This window comes from Myotis nattereri, assembly GCF_964212035.1.
Source record: "Myotis nattereri genome assembly, chromosome: 2".
Classification (NCBI taxonomy): Eukaryota; Metazoa; Chordata; class Mammalia; order Chiroptera; family Vespertilionidae; genus Myotis; species Myotis nattereri.
This window is the reverse complement of record NC_138076.1, coordinates 185,172,435-185,194,639: the sequence shown is the minus strand read 5'-3', so window position 1 is coordinate 185,194,639 and position 22,205 is coordinate 185,172,435. Positions and strand designations below refer to the sequence as shown.

The window sequence follows — 22,205 nt, the reverse complement described above, 5'->3', positions numbered from 1 at the left end:
CGTCTCTCTCCGACGGGGCTCAGCAACTTCTCGGTTATTTCTCATCCCTCTTAACCTTTTTTTCCACCCTTTGCCATGAACGGGACCGACAGACGCAGGGGAGGCTTGGCTTTCGGCCCCGGGGAATGGCGGTTCGCTTCCTGGGGCCGTGCCGGGGAGGACTGGCCGAGGAGAAAGAGAGAGTGATAGAGAAAGAGCTGCAGGAAGGAAGAGAAGGGGGACCTCCATCTGCCGCGGGCCGGGCGCGCTGCAGCGCCGCGCTGAGCTGCGCCCGGGATGGCCCGGAGCCTGCCCTTCGCCCCCGGCTCCTCCGGCGTCTGCGGCCCCCTGGCGCCCGATGCTTTGGGCGACCTTTAAAATCCCGAAGTGGACAGAGACCCCGGAGGGTATCAGTCGGGGTGGGGGTGGAACGGAGAGTTTTTAAGCGCGTTTCAAAGGGAGAAGAGGAGGAAGTGTGTTTCTGGCGGTGCTAGCTTTTAACTTGAAGGCGAGAGTCTCCTTGGAGCATCCAGTATTCTCCAGGAGTTATTCGAAAGCTGAAACTTTCAGTGGCTCGCGGGCCTGGGAGAGAAGGAGGGATCCCGAGGGTGGGACTGGAAAGAGAGAGGGAGTGTGTGCGTGTGTCGTGGTGGGCGCGCGGGAGGGGGCGGGGGGCGGTGGAGAGTCCGTGGAGGGGACGCACCATGGCAGTCCCCGGCGAGGCCGCCCGAATCAATGACAAGCCGGGACCCGGCGGGGTGAGTCCAACCCCCGCGGCTGGCCCAGGGCGCGCGGGCCCCGCATCGCCCCGGGACTCCCGCTGCCGCGGCTGCTGGGGAGACCTGGTGCCGCGGCCGCTCGGGCGCTCGCGGAAACTTTCCTCCGCGCTGTGCGCGGGGTCCCTGTCCTTCCTGCTGGCGCTGCTGGTGAGGCTGGTCCGCGGGGAGAGCGGCTGTGACCTGGAGCCGAGTCAGGAGGCGGCGGCGGCGGAGGAGGAGGAGGAAGCGGCCCCAGGAGCAGAAGGGGGCGTCTTCCCGGGGCCTCGGGGAGGTGCTCCCGGGGGCGGCGCGCCGCTCAGCCCCTGGCTGCAGCCCACGGCGCTGCTCTTCAGTCTCCTGTGTGCCTTCTTCTGGATGGGCTTGTACCTCCTGCGCGCCGGGGTGCGCCTGCCTCTGGCCGTCGCGCTGCTGGCCGCCTGCTGCGGGGGGGAAGCGCTCGTCCAGATCGGGCTGGGCGTCGGGGAAGATCACTTACTCTCGCTCCCCGCCGCGGGGGTGGTGCTCAGCTGCTTGGCCGCCGCGACATGGCTGGTGCTGAGGCTGAGGCTGGGCGTCCTCATGATCGCCTTGACTAGCGCGGTCAGGGTCGTGTCCCTCATTTCCTTGGAGAGGTTCAAGGTCGCCTGGAGACCTTACCTGGCGTACTTGGCCGGCGTGCTGGGGCTACTCCTGGCCAGGTACGTGGAGCAAATCTTGCCGCAATCCGCGGGAGCGGCCACGAGGGAGCAGCTTGCGTCCCAGCTGATTGCTGGGACCAAAGAAGAGATCCCGGTGTTCAAGAGGAGGAGGCGATCCAGCTCCGTGGTGTCCGCCGAGATGTCGGGCTGCGGCAGCAAGTCCCATCGGAGGACGTCCCTGCCGTGCATACCGAGGGAACAGGTAAGCACTGGCGGGCCCCCTCGCGCCTCTCGGGGAAACTTGAAACGTTTGGGAAGGCGCGAAGCGGAGGGAATCCCAGCGCTGGGAACCAAAGGAGAGAGAGCCTAGAAAAGTGGTTGAACTTAAGACAGAGAAGAGTGGCGACTTTTACTCCCCCTCGCAGACAGTCTTGTATAACCTGGACAACAAGAATACGAATAGGTGATAAAACCAGATGGCGTTCGCAGGGTCTTCCCCAGCTGGGCCAGCTTTTGAGATCTGCCACACCTGGTGTATGGCTTCCCTACACTTTTAAGTACTCTCACGCTTTCCTACTTTGGCAGGAATTTTCTAATTAAGTTCAGTGTTTCAGCAGTGGGCGATTTTTTTCAGCACGTGGATTTTTACTAGATTTCCTTCTATTTCTTTTCATAAAATTTTTAATTCTGCAGTGACAGGTAAACATTTATGGAAGTCGGCAGAGAAAGATTCTAAAGTAAATCAAGGAGTGTTTGAAGGTGAGGTATTGACACACACACACACACACTCTGGTTTTGCAGTAAGTTTTACTTGAAGAGACTGCGTCTGGTGGTGCCCAGTTTGTTTTTCGATGTAATTTGGGGACATATGCTATTACATGCTAATGTGTTTTGTAGCATAATTATAAACTTCAATATTTGGGAACAATCAATATATCTGATCTTCAGAACTTATCAAAATCGTGAACTGTGCTGTTAGTGTCAACTAAAAAACAACATTTCTCTTCCATACCTACATACTTAAGTGGGTATTTAGAAATTCAAATAGATGTATACAGGTTATTTGGGAAACTAATTCAGGAGGACATTTCTAAGATTGCTGGTGATATAAATCTTTCAGAAAGGAGGAAGAGGAGGAATCCAGAATTGTGAGTGAAGTTGTCCTTAGACAAATTTCAGAGAATTTGGGAGATGAATCACCTTATTATCATGGAATGTAGTTGCTATAATGGACATAAAAAACCCCACAAATCTAATTTTAAATTCAAATTGTATGTGAAAAGGAATACTTATGTGTTCACTTCTCTATTCCAAGCAGACTTGACACTTGGGGCGCACGGTGGTGGAAGCTGGTTATGAACAGCAAGTGGAAATTTACACTTTTCCCATTTAAATGTGTGCCTACTTATGGCACTATTAGGGCAATGTTAGGGTGGGAGAGGACATCCTAGGATATAGTAACCGTTGTCTTTTTAGGTTATTCTGTGGATAATCATTTAGATATTTCTAAGAAATAGCAGTCACCATATGGTGTGGTTGGCTAGTTTGTTTCTGAAATGGAGTTGATTACACAGCATGTGACTGTTTGACATTATTTAGCAGAATGGATGCCAGCATCATAGCCCCTGTGTTTATTTTAAAACAAATGTACTTATTTAGCTTTTTTTGTTTAGATAAAGCAAATATTTTGTGGGTTTAAACATAAGAGTGAAGTTTTAAAAGTGCAGCTTTAAGAGTCAAGTTAAAAACAGGGCACTGACTGATACTTAGTTTTGGTAAAAATATTGAAATCACCAGAATAAAGTAAGCTACATTTAAGATAATTTAAACCAATTAGCAGGAAAGCACATTTTTTTTCCATGTTATAGGAGAGAATGTTCTTTAAATGAAAATACTACTAGTTTAAATATGTTTAGAGCATACTTTTCTTTGAGTTATAGGGAAATGTGATCTGATCGCTGCAAAATTGAACCGTAATTTCCAAGGCAAATCCATGATTTAATCATAAATAACTCAACTTCAGATTTGTATAATTCAACCTCTAAAATTAAATTTCTGAAATTCCACCTTAACTTTTAGAACTTAAAGAGTTAAGGGTGAATTTAAGATAAGAAGGTGTTTAGATGAATTAGCCAGCTGTGCTAATTAACCCACAGACAGATTTTCGTTGGTTTACTCTGGTTTGAATTGATACATGGAAAATTCGAATAATCTACAAAGTTATAAGAAAATAACCAAGCATTGCATTTTTAAATATTTTGCTGATTAATGCTGTTGAAAACCCATATTCATAATCTATTTTGGCCATTTTCTTTGGTTACTATGTTTTTAAGGGTTGTGTTTATGAAGAATATTCGAAAGGGAGAGACTTCATTTCTTATGGTTGATGGAAAAACAAGGCTACATTTAGCAGAAGTTTAGATCTTGACATTTTAATGAGGGCATGGGTGAGTGTGTACGTGTTACTGAAGACTAGTTTATATATATATATATATGACCCATTAAAGTTGCTGCTGAGAGTGGGTGGCAACTAACATGGAACAATATCTTCTGAAAGAGGGCAATATCTCATACATTAGCATAACTGTGAAAAGTTCAGGAGCCATGTAGGAAATAGCTTATCTGTTTTATCACAAGGAAACAAACTTCTGGGTAAGGGTGCAAAGTGTACCACTGTCCTCTGCATACTTTTTCAGCAATCAAAGTAATTATCAAACCCATGTTTAACACTCACCCAAATGCTACCTGATTAGGAGTTCCTTTTCTGAAAGAATGTCTACTCTTCAATTCAAGACAATACTCAGGCAACAAGTGGATTTTAAGTACAGGTCTAAAGACAAAGCAGAGTCTAGCAGAGGCCTCTTGAGAATGTATTTGGACTTTGCTCACTGTGAGGTTTAAAGGTGAGAGAATTTCAGCCTTTTCTTCTGCATATGAATGATCGTAGCCACCTGCTTATGAACTATCTCTCTTCAGTGACTCAATTCTGAAAGGTCAAGGAGAATAGGTGATAAAATTCTCATAAGACAAACCAACTGACTGATATATTTCCCTCCCTCCCTCCCTCCCTCCCTCCCTCCCTCCCTCCCTCCCTCTCTCCCTCTCTCCCTCTCTCCCTCTCTCCCTCTCTCCCTCTCTCCCTCCCTCCTGTCCTTCCTTTTTCCTTCCTGAACCATACTTGTCTATAGATTGAATATTACACATGGGATTGAGTTTTACAGTTCTGATGATAAAGATGACTTCAAGCAAAGAAAGGAGACACAGGTCTAGTCTCACTCACTGAATTTACCCAGCACTGGCTGTGTCTGAATGCAAGTGAAGGTGTCTTTACCTTCAGTAAAGAACAGACAAAGTTTGTAACATTTGCGGGGCTTTTAGTTCAGGACTGAGGATGATTTTGTAGATCAGTGTGTCCAACAGTACTTTTTTGTTTGGCAGCATTAAGAAGGCAGAGGTTTCCCTTAAGGTGTATGTATCTTTTCTAAGTGGATGTTCACATTCAAGAGCAGGCATGTCTCTTTCAAGTTTCCCCTATACCCATCAAAACTGGAATATAGAGGTACCTAGAATGTCTTGTATGATTAGATAATATATGATTGATAAGTATAATACATTTCAACATGAAATTTTAATTACGCAATTTTTACCATTTGGAAATTGTATTTAAAGGGATGTCTCTCTAGTCTCTTTATACATCAAAGGACACAGTTGCCTAGTCATTCCTCTCTAATTACAGTGACCACCTTACAGGTACATTTTTGAAAGATTCTAAACCAGTGCCATTTTATACAGTTACATGTTAAGGAGAATTTAATAATGTTGCCAATGGTTTCACATAAAATAAACACAAGACAAATAGCTCTCTTCATTAATGCATTTATACCATTTAATTACAATTTTTTGTGATGGATATAATATCAATCAGAAATGTGCAGCTATTTACTATATATTATGTAATTAAAAATAAAAAATTATTTCCCATGGGTATTTCCCTAAACCTCTCAGTTAAACATCTCTGGGAAAAAAGGATTGTTGTAAGCAGAAATGTAATGGAGTTTGGTGGTTGGTTATCAAAGGTGTAATCAAGTTTTTCATCATTAACGTAAGAAAGATAGTCTAAGCATAAAAGTAAACACCAAAAACAATAAAACAAAAATAGGAGAAATAGGTATGTTTTTTGATGGTAGGCCTCATTATGTCTTTGGTGAAAAGTATACGTACTTGTGTTTATAGTACAGTTATGAAATATCGAAGTATTTCTTCTGAAAGTATAGAATATATTATCCTTTAAATTCCTAAATACATTTTAGTAAAATATATATTCCAAATTGAATACATTTCAGAAGCAATAATGGGTTTTTAATTAATTGTATGATTAGATAGGATATGTACAGTAGTACAGCTCAGTTGATACAAAGAACAATATAGATTATTTATGACCTGCTGACAGAATTAAAATTAATTAATGTCAACTTCTGAAAACATTAAAAAGGAAAAACAAGATTTTCTTATCCCTTGGGAAAGGTGAAGGAAAAGAATTTATGTGTGTGTGTGTGTGTGTGGGGGGGGGGGACAAAATTGTGATTTTACTTTGTGAATACAGATATTTAAAGCACACTGAAAAACCGTTTTAACTGACAGAAATAGTTAGTGAATCTATATAAATTCACAGAGGTTGGAAGCAGTCAAACAGTAATTTTACTCTTTCTGTATTGAGTCTAAAGTGTAAAAAGTTAAAACTGTAGAACTGAAAGAAATGCTGTGTATGCTGGGCTGTCATGTTAATTAAATAAACAACCAGAACAGTGACTCTGTGTATGAAATACATTTTGAAAAGCCTGGGGGAGGGGGTGCAGGCAGGCCAGGGTGAGTGACATTGGCATGAAAAAACATTCATTATATCTGCAGTGACATTTGTGTGAATTTGTTGTATTCTATTAGGAATACAGCTCTGAGAATAATCTCTTCAGGACTCTAGTTGAATAAAGGCTTGACCACATTTAATTTCACTTCAGTGTTAAATAAGTTTTATTTATTATGTTGAAGTAAAATGTGTATGGGCCTCAAAATGAGAAATATGCCTATATATAATAAGATTTTCAGTTAATACGGTTTGTGCCAGTAACAGCCCAGTAGAAGGTATGTAGACCTCATTGAAAACTTGTGTTGTTCAATCTATCAAAAAATGAGTTTATCTTGGGTTTATGGTAGGAGTTGTATTTTTCAGAAGACCTTATTGTTGAGAGACATAATCTCATGGATGAAGGTAATCAATGCAACTATTGTATCAGGTGGAATCTTAAGAGATTCTGACACACTGAGGCAGTGCCTTGCACAGGGCAGGTTTCTTCAGCTTTGCAAAAGTAGGCATGACCCTGCACATTTATGAATTGTTTATTTAGTTGGCCTGGTGTCTCCTTTTCCATGAAGTCTTTCTCCTTCCTCTTCTCTGTGTGATATTTATAATTATATCTTCTATGACAAACCTCAAATATATGAGATTGAAAACTTAATTTATATATTTTTCTACATTTATGCTTTCAGTAAAGCTCTATCCGGTAGTTCAGAATGAACTCCAGAAGGTTCAGCTATCTCCATATTCTTGTACCTAAAGATATGCTCTGTTAATAGTCAAATGAACATTATTTTCTTTACATAGAAATGTAAATGCTTTTAGTAATTATTATATACTAGAGGCCCGATGCATGAAATTTGTGCAAGAGTAGGCCTTCCTTCCCCTGGCTGCCGGCTCAGGCTTCCCTCACAGCCTCGGCTTTGTCCGGAAGGTCGTCCGGAAGGATGTCTGGTCTAATTAGCATATTATGCTTTTATTATTATAAATATTATTATAGATACCTTTTACTATCGGTGGTATTTTTTTAAAGGGAGGTTCCTTGCCCCTCATCCTCCCTCCCCCTCCCCAGGCTACCCCATGGAATTGTCTTAACTTTGAACTGAGAATGCATGTTTGCACTGTTGTCAACATAAAATACACAAGTTTAATCTCTAGAGCAAAACAATCTTAAATATGTACTTAAGTGGTAATTAAAAGAAAGATCTGTTGGATAACAATTGTCAAAAATATTAGTTGGCCATATGTGTTCACCATACAGGTATACTATTGTTTTAAAAGAAGACGCTATCCTTAGCTGATGTTATTATATGGTCAGTAAACCTATCAAATGTCATATCAACACATTTTATCTGTGCAGTAGGCCTTGTACTAAAAACCATATAAATTATACACAGATATGGTGTAGCAACTATCTTTCCAGAGCTTAGCAGGGGTGGGCAAACTTTTTGACTGGAGGGCCACAATGGGTTCTTAAACTGGACCGGAGGGCCGGAACAAAAGCATGGATGGAGTGTTTGTGTGAACTAATATAAATTCAAAGTGAACATCATTACTTAAAAGGGTACGGTCTTTTTTTTTTTTTTTTTTTTAGTTTTATTCATTTCAAACGGGCCGGATCCGGCCCGGGGGGCCGTAGTTTGCCCACGGCTGGCTTAGAGCCTAGTTATGGAAATGAGATGTCAACATAGAAAAGGAGAAATCCCAATAAAATATCTAAATGACCCCTTAGACTTAGATACATGTTGAAGGAGTGCATATAATAGCATAAGGCAGATTTTCAATGTAGATCCAGAACCATTCATCTCTTCTCTGAAAATGTATGCAAACTTTAATCTGTTCATTTTTCTGGGTATAAAGTTTATATAGTGTCATAGATTTTTCAGAAAGTCCTCAACACATAATACTTAAACATAAATGTTTTAGATTTTGAGCAACTTTACATTTTGATGATAGGGAGAATTTTTTCTTTGAAATGGAAATTAACTTAGTGTACACTTACAGTAGTTCTGAGATAAAGGTAGAATATTATAGGATTTAGGGCATGTTATACTTCAGTATAGTACAGTGATTGTTCATTTTCATATCTTGAGATGGTTTATGGCTGTAAGTAACTTGTTGCAATGAAATCTGAAACTGGTTAAGTTTGTGCAGGCTATAGTTGGGAGACTAGAATTAGTCTGATTTTAGAGAGAAGGAAGCTGAGGGGGAAGCTGCTAAATGTATGTAGCCAGGGTGAGGCAAAATGTTGGCTTTTATCCAATTTTCTAGGGCTTGAATATGTTGCTGAGGAAGTGCAGTAGAAAAAGGTCCAGACTGGTCATTTTAAGCCTATGTATCACTTGTGATTTTACACTTGGAGCCAACTCTAAATCCCCATTCAGAATTAGAGGATTGAGTAAACCCTGTTCGATACACAGATAATACAAAACTCTTGAACCCTTACAATGTACTTTCTGGTCATCAAATGTACCAGGCAGCCTCTGGGATGTATTATTCAGGACTTTGTAGCCCATGAGTGAATATCAATTGCAATGCAATGTCTAAGTTTGTGGAGTCTATCTATCTCAGTATGCAACGGTGGCTTACATATTGAATTTTGTTTTCATTTTAGTTTTGCAATAACTGATTTAAAAATGTTCAGGATTCAAAATTCAAGGCAAAATTAATCTGCAGATCAGTAAAGCATTTCTTTGTTAGCATAGGCAGCTGGTTGTTTTTGTTCACCTAAATTATTTTGCACGGTTTACTCGAGAATCCATTAAAATACAAGTAAATAGGATCTAATATTAGAGGAGGTTATGAAGAGCATTACCATTTAGAAGGCAGAAAGCTATTTGGGAAAGTCACAAACTAAACAACTTCTACCTGTTTGATTTGATTAGAACTTTTATTTATTATTGAATTTAAATGATTATTAAGATTTTAAGTATCGTCAGTCCTGCTAGGATAGTATAATAAAATTACTTAAGTGTAGTTATGTTCTTTCATCATAAGAACATGAGTAGTCATAAGGACCACATAACGGCTGTTGGTGTGTGCGTATTTGTGTGTATATTAAGGCATGCGTGTGCAAGAGTGCATGCCTGTGTACATGTGAGACTTTTCCTCTGCCAGGAAATTGCATTGGTTGTATCAGTTTAGTGGGGAAACAGTGTCACCCAGTGGCTTCAAAGAAAACAGTTCTGTTAATATTATAGGTAAGCGCTGTCCAAAGGAAATATAACACGAGCCATATATTTAATTTCATATTTTCTAATAGCTACATAAAAAAAGTAAAAAGAAACAGGTGAAATCCATAATAATAATGTTTAATTTAATACATTACATCATGTGACCATAATACAAATATAAGAAAATCAAGACATGTTTGCATTCTGTATTTTGTACTAGGACGAAATGTCAATATCTAGTGTGTGTTTTACACTTACAGCACACATCAACTTGGTGTAGCCACATTTACACTGCTCAATAGATACATGTGGCTAATGGTTGCCTTAGTGGACAGTGCAGCTATACACTGTATTTAAACAAATGAAGTACTTGAAAACGAATGTCACCTCTTCAGGTACAATGGGAAAATCTATCTAGATTTAATGATAGCACTTAATATACAGACATTCAAATTTATATGTAATCTTGATAGCTCATTTTTGTACCACTAACTACCCCAATACTTGGCAAGTCTGTTTTCCCTCTTTTCCTCGGTTCCTATTATTGCACTTATTTTAAAATATGATTCTTATATTGGAGGGGGAGTTTAACTGAGTTCTTACTCAGGAATCTTTATGGTAAGCTGATTTATAGCACAGTATCGAGTTTTCCAGTTACTTTTTTGTAAAATTTATTTTTATTGTTGAAAGTAATGCAGATGTACCCTTTTCTCCTCCATTAATCCCTGCCCCCCGCCCCTCCTGCCTATCCAGTTAATTTTGAATTTGCCTTCCAGAGATTGATTCTTAACAGGGATTACTTATGTATACAGTGTGAACATGTGATTCGTCATGTTCACGGTAATTAGTCTGCAATGGGGTTATCTAATGTCTCTTTAGAAATGAAAGTGCTTATGTTTATAGTGCAGATCCTTATCTTTGTAACTTAGGAAACTAAAGTGACAAACCTTCTAGCAACTTTAGTGGATGAAAAATATAACAGATGACTTTTCACTATTTCTTATGTAAACACCACTCTCATGGATATAGAAAATGAAAATATTTCCATTTTGTGTGTAGAGAGGACTGGAGATTTTGACAGAGTTGAATTTGTATATATATTTCAGAGAGGAAGGGAGATGGAGAGAGAGACAGAAACATCAATGATGAGGGAGAATCATTGATCGGCTGCCTCCTGCATGCCCCACACTGGGGATCAAGCCCACAACCTGATGAATTAAACCGTGACCTCTTGTTTCATAGGTGGACACTCAACCACTGAGCCACACTGACTGGGCAATAGAGTGGAATTTTTAAATTAGGAATTAGGAATTGAGATTAGGTGGCTTTGGAGCTCTATGTGATTTCAAACTCCAGGGCAAACTCACAAAAATGTACAAATAAAAATGACAATAACTATTAAATGTCACCTTTCTTCCATTTCCTCTCCCCAAACTCTATGAATTCATTAACTTACTAGGCAAAGTTCCTATGTTATATTGAGAATTTTGAGGTTTACGAGAATTAATTTATATATGGCATGTTTGTTTATATACATAAATATATAGAATGATTTTTAAAGTATGCATTTATTTTGTGCATAATATTTATAGCTGTGTGATGCTTATAGTGACTTGATTTACAAATTTCCCTTTGTTTAAAGCAAGACATATTTATCTTTGCATTTCTAAATAAAAATAGTGAGATACACAGATTTTCACATATCACTTAGGAAATAATCTGGAGGAAACAAAAGGCAATAGAATCATAGTATAGGAAGAAGCACATTTAGTTAAAGTGAAGCTGGCTTAAGTAGACTTCTTTTTTTTTTAATATATTTTTATTGATTTTCCACATAGAAGAAGGGAGAGGGATAGAGAGCTAGAAACATCGATGAGAGAGATTGATCAGCTGCCTCCTGCATGCCCCTCACTGGGGATGTGCCTGAAACCAAGGTACATGCCCTTGACCAGAATCAAACCTGGGACCCTTCAGTCCGCAGGCTGACGCTCTATCCACTGAGCCAAACTGGTTTGGCAAGTAGACTTCTTGAAGTAGCAAGTTGAAGAATAAAATACCATCCTAGATAATAAAAGCCTAATATGCAAATCAACCGAACTGTGGAAGGACCAGCGGAACAACTGGTCGCTATAACATGTACTGACCACCAAGGGGCAGACGCTCAACACAGGAGTTGTCCCCTGGTGATCAATGTGCTCCCACAAGAGGAGCGCAGCTTATCCAGGACTTGGGCTCACAGCTGGCTAGCACAGCGGTGGTGGCAGTGCAAAGGAGCAGTGAGCCAAGAGCTAAGGAACAGTGAGCAGGCGGGTGGTAAGGAGCAAGTGGTCCTGGACTGTGAGAGGGATCCTGGACTGCGAGAGAGCACAGGCCGGGCTGAGGGACCCTCTCCAACCCCTAGCCCCCAGTGCACAAATTTTGTGCACAGGGCCTCTAGTATTAATCATAACTGTTACTTGAAATAGTATGTATTTGAAAGTAACTAGTCATTTGTCCTGGCTAGTTTTGAAACTGCTCTGAATTAATATAGTGGTTGGTCTTATATCTATATGTATTTTGTGTGTGTGTGTGTGTGTGTGTGTGTATTCATTTAAATTTATTTTCCTTCCATTTTAACCTCATTTTCTTTCAATTTTAACCTAACAGATTCTTCTTGCTTAGAGAATATTTAAAAATTTAAGGAATGCTTTTCTATCCCCCACACTCCACAGTACCTTGTCAGAGTATTAAAATAATTTTATCCAAGAAGGTTATGGTTTTGATTTAATAGGATTTTAATAAAAATTTTCCATCTTCTGTAGTAAGCTTAAATAACTGAACATATGCTATGTCTGTGGCAAGTGTTTCTTCCTCTCCAGGTATAATCCACTTAAATAAACCTAATGGAAGTTTGAAGTCATAGAAATATAATTTTGGGGGGATGTTTTATTTATGGCAACTCATGTGGAGCCAGAGTCGCTAGGACATTTTTAAACTAGTGTGAAGACAAATAAAGGAAATAGTTCTTATTTAAAAATGAAGTATTTTGGAGATTCAAATGAACAGTTCGGCTTAGGAAATGCTCCCCGGGAAGCAGTGTTGGTCCTTGTGATATGAAGCATCCCCTTGTTTGGGGAGTTAGTATTTAGAGGTCCCGACTCAGCATCAGTCTCTTAGAAAGTTTGCAAAGGAGAGAACCTGTTGAGTTGCCTGTGCTACCTTGAACATTTACTTTCTAGGCTCAGAAACTAAGGAAATAAGATTCAGATCATACAGCTTTCATTATAAAAGGAATCAAACTTATTAGCCTCCTTATCTCAGCCAGAAATATTTCCTTTAGAAAATTCTGGCCCAATGCCTTGCTCATGGTGGGTGCTGGCTGGCAGGGTAAATGGATGGAAAAGAAATAAATGACTTTTAATCTGAAATATTTATCTACCTAATCTTCCGAGACTGGGGTAGTGATTAAACCAATTTAAGTATACTTCTGTAGAGAGAGAAGAAAAGAAATAGTCTGTTAAACTAGTTTATGTGCTTACATTTTATATTTTTGTTGCTTTAAAAATATTCTCTTGCATGTGTCAGATAAAAGGCTGAATGTGCTGTGCCCTTACTGGTAGGAAATCCCACATTCAGCATGAGTCCTAGATATTTATTTTTAGCTCACTCCCAACTGAAAATAACCAACCAAAGCTACCACAAGATCACTGTAGTGCAAACTTTAGAAAGATCTCTGAAATTAAGGTATATATTTTAGAAAAATAAAATTGTCTCTTTTTTAGTTCAGCTAGCAAATTGAGAATGAATAAACTTTGACTTCATTTGTTCCCACCGCTTCCTACAAAGTGCTGGCAAGTGTTCTTCAATGAAGGTTCTTAGTGAATAGCTGTGTTTCCTGAAAAGGCTAATGTAAATAATGTCTGTGTTTTATCTTATAATTGTGCTCATTAATTACCAAATATATTTTGAGCCAGTTGCTTTCAGAAATGACTTCGTGAGATTAACCTATTTAAGATGTCATCTAACTGTAGTCCTACTGGAACTGTACTGAATATTCTAGAGGTTTGGTAGTGTAATTTCAGAGTCCCGATGAACTGAAAAATCAAAAACAATTTACAAGGTTTTATTAAAATGACAAGTTTTATTTTACCCTGTCAATTTCTTGGTCCATCTAGTTTTGAACAGAACTTAACTTGCTAAAATAGAACATTTTAAGTCAAATAAGAATATTTTGTTGCTGTGGTTTTAATACTTAATGGCGATATTGTCAGATCCTCTCACTGAAATCAGAGTATGTTTTTTTTTGAGTATGTTGGGCAAGTTATCATGCCTTTAGATAAACCAGGAGTACAGTGTTTAGATAAAAAAAGTTATTTTCAACTTTTCAACTTACTTTTATAGAGATGTGGTTTTCTTTTTTCTCATCTTTGGAAGTCAAATGATAGATATTTTAGAAAGGTTGCCATTACTAAACACTTCTCAGAGTTTGAGATTTTTTTGGAATATATCATTTTGTAAAACTCTGAATATTGTTTCCATTTGAAAAAATATATTGCAAAGTGAGAAATTAGTTACAAATTAATTTATATTTTGAGATAATCAAAATATATTCTTATAGACAAGCCATTTGTAAATTTATTTGATATTTTTATGAAAAATTTAGAAGCAAAACCTTTTTAAACTATATTTTCATTTCGGGATGGGAAAGCTAACTCTGTGTCTGTACCATCTTGAATAGTGTCTGTTTTTACTCTTCATGATTTTTCTGGCTAGATAAACAGGGCCTAAGTAATAGCACAGTTATCCTTTGCTTCTCTTTATTCCTTTTTACTTTAATAATAATTGGGATTGGATCTTCTTAACCCTTTTAGAGAATGACTAAATCTTTTAAAATTTTCAGTGCAACTTCTGCAAGGAGTTAACTAGTTCTACATGAAAAGTGTGAGAATTCGGTTGGGAATGTTGGATACAGATATAACTGAACACTGATTATGTTATCTGAAAAACAATGTGGCATTCAGAAATCAATTTTAGCCCATAATAAATTTGTGAAAGAAATTAATGCTAGTCTTTTACTCTGCAGAAAAAAAGACTAGATCAAAATCAAAACTAATTTCTCCATTTTTTAAAAGAATATTTATCGTATGGTCTTAGGGTGCACTTTTAACTTAGAACTCCTTATGGTTTAGAAAGAGGGGAAGAGCCTGAGAGAGTCACTCCTGGACACTGGGCAGGTAGTCTAGCCATGCATTGGCTCAGGATGTTTTTAGACCAGAAACACTTTCATTGTTTTTCATGCTATTCACGAACTTTCCTGAGATCCAGTACTTTCCAAGACATTGATTCTTATACTTTTAATTCTTTAGTCCATTTATCACTTTGACTTATAAATGTACCTTTATGGCAAGCTTGTGTAAACTTTTATTGCTTATGTGACCAGACTGACTAAAAATGTCAGCAAGTAAATGTATCTTCTTTAAGATCTAGGACTCTTTCACATTCATTCTTTGTTTCCTTCTGGGTATTTCAATTTGCCTAGATTCTTATCTTCGTTTCCCTGGTGCTAAATAATCTGATATAAGTATAACGTGATGTTCATCAAACTGTTGTTTATATGAATTCTACCAATAAATGCCTCTTGGTAGTAGGTTAATAGACGTCCTTCAGATGCTTTCAATATTTGTGAGGGAGTAGCCTGACCTCACCTACTTATGATTACACATTATCTGGCACCTTCTAAGTTGAACTGCATTCTATAGGTCTCAGGTTTTAGTATGAATAAAAATCATGTAGGAAGCCTAATAAGATGCAAATTCCTAGGACCTGTGGTCTGATATTCTGATTTAGTTATATGTAGAGTAAAGCCCAGAAATCTAAAGTGTTAAGGGGTATTTTAGGTGCCTTAGTGGAGAAGCACTATAGACATACAACTATATGTCTACTAAAACTGGACAGCAAGGTCTGACTTTCATAATCTGATTAAACATATAGTTAAAAAGTAGTTGGCTCAGTATCATGGGAAAACAATGTATTTATATACACACAGAAATACATTCATACACAGAGAGATTCATGAACCTATGCCATTCATAAATTTTTACTTTGATTTCCCCATTGTGTATACCTCAGGGAAGTTCTTTGACTATTCATCATATCAATTTCTTCTGTAAAATAGGAATAGCAATTTGTCTAATTATCTCATATTGCTGCTATAAAGCTTACATAAAAACAAATTGCTACACAAATGTTAAGTAGAAAGAATATAAGGCACTGAACTGAGATAAGGCAGACCAAGGGTTTGTAATGTATTCAAATTTCTTCAACTTTCTGAACTTTAATAATCTCACCTATAATGTAGGAATAATATGTCTTATTTCTTAAAGGCATGAAAATTAAATTAATAGAAATAATGGATATCAGTTCTTCTCAAACATTAAGAATAGTATCAATTGCTACCTATTAGGGCCATACCATTAAATGTTGTAGGCTAAATGTAAGAAAGTACAATGTAAAACCAAGCCAAAATAATTTTGAATTTGATAAAAATACAACTTGAAAGTCTTACAAAAGATGCATGTCTTCTGGAAGTTAATTAAAATATTAGAAAGTTGCTTAAATTACAATTGAAGCCACTGACAAATGAGTGTAGAAAGCCCGATAAGTTAACAGTGGGAAGAGAAAAGCCTGACAAAGATGTTCACAGGTCCTTCAAAAGAAGATGTGAATAAAAAGGGATGCAGGGAGATATTTAGAAAAATTGATGGAGTCTTGGAGATGTTTGTGAAAAATGGCTGATGATGTTGTTGAGAGTCAGTTGTGGAATCAGATGTTAAAAAACCCCATCTGAAACATGATTTGTGCTCTATCTGCCATTATTATGCATATTTTGATTTGAAAAACCTTTTCTTAAAAGAATTTTTAGTTTCATTTTTTTATGGTAAAAATTCTAGTCCTACTCTTCCTTTTCTCATTATTTGCCAATGATACCATTATTCTCACATAACAGGGACTTCTTGCTTAAAATCTATGGAAAGCAACTAGTACAGTGGTGGTCCTCAGTAGAAGGTAGCGATTGTTTATTTCATTACATAAGTAGATTCCCCTCCTCTTTTAACCAGCTACCTGTAGGCCTCCATACTCAGACTACATTTCTTTCAGATTTCCCCACTTATTGAATAACCTTCAATCTAGTCTGAAGTGTTACTGGTTTGACCTCAGCAGGAGCAGGACTCCTGTATCATCCTACTCTACTGGTTTCCATTTAGAAATTCTGCCTGCAGTAATCATCTTTTTTTCCAATGTGGTCATTGAAAGGTCTCTGGATTTCACTCTGTGATATAGGAGGAGATGTCAGAGAGGTGATGGGAGAGGTTCAGCAGATCAGTAGGCCGTGGGAATCATTGCAGGACTGTTGGCCCAAGCAAAATGGGAAGCCATGGGAGGGTTTTAAGTAGAGAAAGGATATAATTAGACTTGTGTTGAATAGGATCTCTCAGTCTCTCCTAGCATAGGTGCTAGCATGGAAGAAGAGGGAACAGTTAGAAGACTGTTTTGCAATAATCCACGGAGGATTGGGAATTAGACCAAGAGGTAGTGTTTGTGGGAAGATTGTAAATATATATTTTCGAATAGGAAGAGAGTTCCTTTAATATTTTCTCTTTTGTTTAGGAGTCTAATATTAAGGATATTTATTTATTTATTTTACTTGCTTTTAGAAAATCGGTATGGGTTGACTCCCCCCCCCCCCCCAACATTCCCTCCCTCTCCCCCACAGTGTTACCTTTTGCCTTTGCCATCCAGAGAACATACAGTGTGTGGGCCTGACTTTCTGGAAAGCCATCCGATCTCCTTACACTGAGACAGGTTCTAAGAAAGTATCTTAAACTCTTCAGAAGGTATAAGTTTGTTAGATTATTATGACATTTGGTATGATAAGATTGGTTTTGAAATTTCATTCTTATATAAATGTCTTTTTATTTTAAAATAAATGTTTAATAAATTCAAGTGTGTTTTTTTTCCAGATGTATTTGTTGTTCATGCTCTAAAACCTCAAGCTCTGATATAACAAAACCATTAGACTGTTCAAAGAAAATTCAAACTTTTCTTTCTTACTAGTCTTTGAGTAGTCTGACAAATCCCATTTTTATCTAAAGGCATGTTGCCAATGCATCCCAGACCTTCCTATAGAGGAAACGCTTCTATTTTGTTTTCATATTAACTCAGACCATTTGTCAACCTACAGAGTACTTCAGTGATAGGTGCTATATAAATATTTAAATTATGATAGCTTGATTGCACTGTAACTTCACAGAGTTTGCTAACTCTACACTGTGGTTAATATGTGATGATGACGTATTTTATATACTGCTTGAGAGCAACAAAAGATAAGGACTTTTATAGAATGCTAAGTGACGAGTTTTTAACCACATAAGAAAATACTTTGATTAATGGAGAGGTACATCCGAGAAACAAAACTGAGGGCACGGCATGCTAGCTATCACCTTCAACAATGAAATGCGTAGAAGAAAGGAAAGTTTTCAAGATGTTTGTTGTTTGTATGAGGGTATCATGGTGATTTTTATTTAGTTTTGTATTTTTTCTGTGTTTCCTAAGTTTCCCAATCTGTACACATATTTTAACAGGAAAACAAAACTTTATGGTGAAATACAGTCATTTGACATTGTTACTCTGGATTTGTTCATAGACCATTTTTATGGCCACTTGTCTAGTAGTTGTTGAACTTGCAGAAATGGAAATGGCAACTCCAGGTGCTTTTATGAATGGTAATGTGATTTTCAGTACTTGGTAAAATACCTTCTGAGGTAAAATCTTTCTGCATGCCTAACTCGTCCCCCAGATGGCTGTACAAGCTTAAGTTTCTTAAAATGTTGGAGGTTCAACTGGTACATGATCCCCTAAATGGGTCTCCACAACTATACATTGACATATACATGAATCTTGTAACATTACCTGAAAGTATAGTTTTATGAAAACATATGCATACACATGTGCTGAAATATGTGCATATGTTGCAAAGGATTTGGGCCTATTTTTGGTTAAAAGGTGGCAACAGGACTATAGCACCATGACTGTGATAGGATGAGAGAACATGAAAACAAATCATGTTCTACCAAAGAGATAAAATTCTCTTTAAAAAATATATTTTTATTGATTTCAGAGAGAAAGGAAGAGGGAGAGAGATAGAAACATCAATGATAAGAGAGAATCATTGATCGGCTGCCTCCTTCACACCCCCTACTAGGGATTGAGCCCGCAACCGGGCATTTGCCCTTGACAGGCATCGAATCTGGGACCCTTCAGTCTGCAGGCCAAAGCTCTATCCACTGAGCCAAACAGGCTAGGGCAAAAGAGAAAATTCTTTATAAAACATATGTAAGGAAGATATTGAGCCTATCTCACTGATTATTGGCCTGGGGATTGGAAATAAAAATCAAATTTGTAATGATTGTTTTTTAAAGTAATGAACATTTAAAAATACTTTTTTCTTGCCTGAAAGAATTCTGTGTACCGTAGTTATTAAATACATAGTATAATTTTTCTAATATTTTATGCATAGTCTATAAATAAAATATAGGCATATTAAATTTATAATAATTTTAAATTTTATCTATAATTCATGTAGCAATATTATAAGTTATTCCAATATTTTGCTTTTTTTCTGCATCTGAGTTTGTACAATTTTGCTTCTCAGGCTCTTGTTGATTATTCTTTGAATTTTCTGCATAAGACTAGGGAACTTTGTATATTTCCATTTGCTGTTGCTTGTTTAAATAAATGAATAGGGGAAGAAAGAAGTAATATTTGAAAAATTACTTCCACATCTAGGATTATTAACATGCTTTCTCATTTGAAGAACTATAAATTTTGGTGGAAATAAATTTGAAAATATTAAACCAGCTTCTGTATCTACCTAAGCAGGGCGGGGCTGGGGGGGGGGGCACTAAAATGACCATGGTCTCACTTAACCTCTCTCCCCACCCAACATTTCCAGAAATAAATATAGAATCAGAGATGGTAGTTAAACAACAGTAACAAAAAATAACCTTTACTCAAGCATTCCACTCTCTTCTTACTATCCAAGGAGAATTAGCAGATTATGTTTGTGATGGTTGATTTGAAGTGACAGAAACTGGTAGGCATTTCTCTGCCAACTGTCTGTATGGATTGGTGGGAGCTGGTGGGGGGAGGGAAGGGCAGGGGTGGAACCATGGGATGACTGGCACTGGAGTCTGCATTTGGCTGGAATCTAGTTCCCAGCCTTTCAGAGATGTACTTTTCCCATAGAACCAGAGAGTATCCCTTGCTGCAGCACATGGATGATAAAACTATAACTCATCAATCAGAATGTCAGGTTTTTAATTTATACCAGGGAACTTAACTGTGAGGAAGACCAGCATTTTCCAGCAGTTACTGATGAATGCTTCTTGTTTTTAGTGGTAAGGTCACCTTTAGCATGGTTAGCTTCTGGACTGCAACTGGGGAATCTCTGGATTGTGGGAATTCTTTGAAAACTCACACTGTTCATTATTTTTATTCCAGAATGTTTGAAGAGTACCCACAGCTCACCAGAAAGGGTGGGATTGTTGGGGGAGGGTTTAAAATGGATGTTCCTTGCACCCCCTCCTAGAGCTCATAGTAAAGATGGTGTATTAACAAATGATTACAGTGCCAAGTGATAAATGCTTTGAAATACAGATAAGTCATGAGAACTTTGGTCCCCAGAAAGGTCATAACTAAATTTAATACTTGAATACCATCATCCTCTTAACATGAACTTCTGGTAAAATTCTTTCTTCCTTTCCTTTCTGACTTCTCTTTTTGATTTATATTTAACTTTTCCCCCCATGTGTTTACGTTAATAGTAAGCTGACTGTAATCAATTTGGTGCAATGTGAGGAATATATCTAAAAAAGGAAAAAAAATAAGAATATATCTTTCAGAGAATGTTTTGCTCTATTCCTCTTGTGGGCATGAGGTCCAGAGGGAAGGAGGGAGGGAAAGGGTAAAATGTGTGTGGAGTTACCAGTAGATGGAAGGTGTGGAGGGATATGTTCTGGAAATGACACGTGGAACAGGTAGCTCAGTGTTTGTGGTCAGGAAAGAGGTGGGATGGTAGGAAATTTTTAAGAGATAAGACAGAGGGGACCCTTTCTCCCTCCTCACATGGGAGTCTGTACTTGTTCTTCAACAAATTTCCACCTTTGCTATATATAAAAAAAAGATAAGACAGAGAAGGTTGGGGGTGGGGAATGAAAAACAGAGTGTCTTAAGATTAGGTTGAGGAATATGAACATTGTTCTGTCTGCACCAAAAGTTATTAAAAATTTTAACCAGAGGGTGATGTGAACAGATGCAACTCATAATTTTGAGAGCAGTGGGCCAGGAGTACACTGGACACAGATGAAGAGCACACTGGACACAGGAGACATTTAAGAAGCTGTGGTGAAAGTCCTGGGCGCTGAAGATTTATTAGGACAGCGGTGGTGGACAGGAAAGATGATTTAAGAAAAAATGAAGAGCTGCAATCTGTAGGATTAGTCAGGGATTGATGGTGGAAAAGGTTAACAAAGTGCTTGAATGTCCTTAAAGTCGTGAATCCTCACAACTGGAAAGTTTGGGATGCTGTTGTTTGAGAGAAAAATATCAGAGGATCAGCTTTGGTTTGTTTTAGGTTCAGAGTGAGGAAGGGAGGATTTTGGACATAGTCACTGTATGTGACTTATGCACCTCATGTGGCCATGTGTGCTTGAAGGAGCCCAATTTCATTCACAAAAATTTTATAATAATAAAAGCACAATATGCTAATTAGACCAGATGTCCTTCCAGATGAAGTTGGGGCTGCAAAGGAAGCCAGGTCCTGGGTGCCAGAAGGAAGCCAGTGCCGGCAGCCGGGGGTGGGGGTGGGGGGGGGGGAAGGAAGGCCTACTCTTGCACGAATTTCGTGCATTGGGCCTCTCGTATATTAATATCAGAGTTGTGGTTGCTCACCATGTTCCCATACTCACTATGTACATGCTTTCTGGATCCAGAAGCTTCTGTGGCTGGTCTGTAACTGCAAGCACAGAAAAGTTGCAGGCTTTTTAAATAAGTGCTTTTTAAATAAGTATAAAGACTACCACCTTATTTAAGATTAGGGTCCTAAATCTTTCAGGGCAGACAACTTTGTACTCTTGGTGCTGTTTTTACCAATGAAATAGCCCAGCTGGATCAGTAGAGGCTGTAGCTTCTGTGTAACCCTCTGAGAATCTCCTAGGTGAGGGACTGTCATAATCCCTGGTCACATTTTAAAAGTTAATAACGGGCAGAATTCGTATCCTTGAACAAATGAATGCTGGATCATATGACTAGTTAAAAATTACTTTATCAGTTGAGCAATCTAGGCAGTCTAGAGCTGTTCACTTTGTAAAATTATCATGTTGAGTTTCACTTTGTTTTTTCTTGGGTTATTCTAGATCTTACAATGGTTTGTCTTTATATATATATATATATGGTTTTTCTTTACAAACATATATTACATATATGTATGTTTATGTGTGTGTATCTGTATAAATTGGGCTATGCATTCTAGGTCAAAATTCTATAAATGCAGTACGATGTCTATCCTTTGTCCACATGTTAAAGATTTTCATCTGGTAAAATCTTCATTGCTTTCAGTATTCTTCTAAACTTGTCTCTATAGTTCAGAGTGGATTTTTAGAGGACATTTTTTCTTATTTATGTTCCTTTTCTTAGAAAGCAATACTGCTATTATATCACAGGGTTGGTGGGAAATTAAAGGTAGACAATATGGGATGGTGAACTCCCT

At 38.2% G+C, this 22,205-nt stretch overlaps 1 protein-coding gene across 1 annotated transcript in view; it reads left to right on the top strand.

Annotated features, from left to right (window-relative positions):
• Window positions 1-683: 683 nt before the first annotated feature.
• The window catches only part of PDE3A (phosphodiesterase 3A), a gene marked incomplete at its 5' end in the record, with an annotated part of 247,394 nt that continues 225,872 nt past the window's right edge, over window positions 684-22,205 (top strand). The window contains one exon of the mRNA XM_081114514.1: window positions 684-1,637. Within this exon, the coding sequence (XP_080970640.1) occupies window positions 684-1,637 (954 nt within the window). The remainder of the gene's footprint in view (window positions 1,638-22,205) is intronic.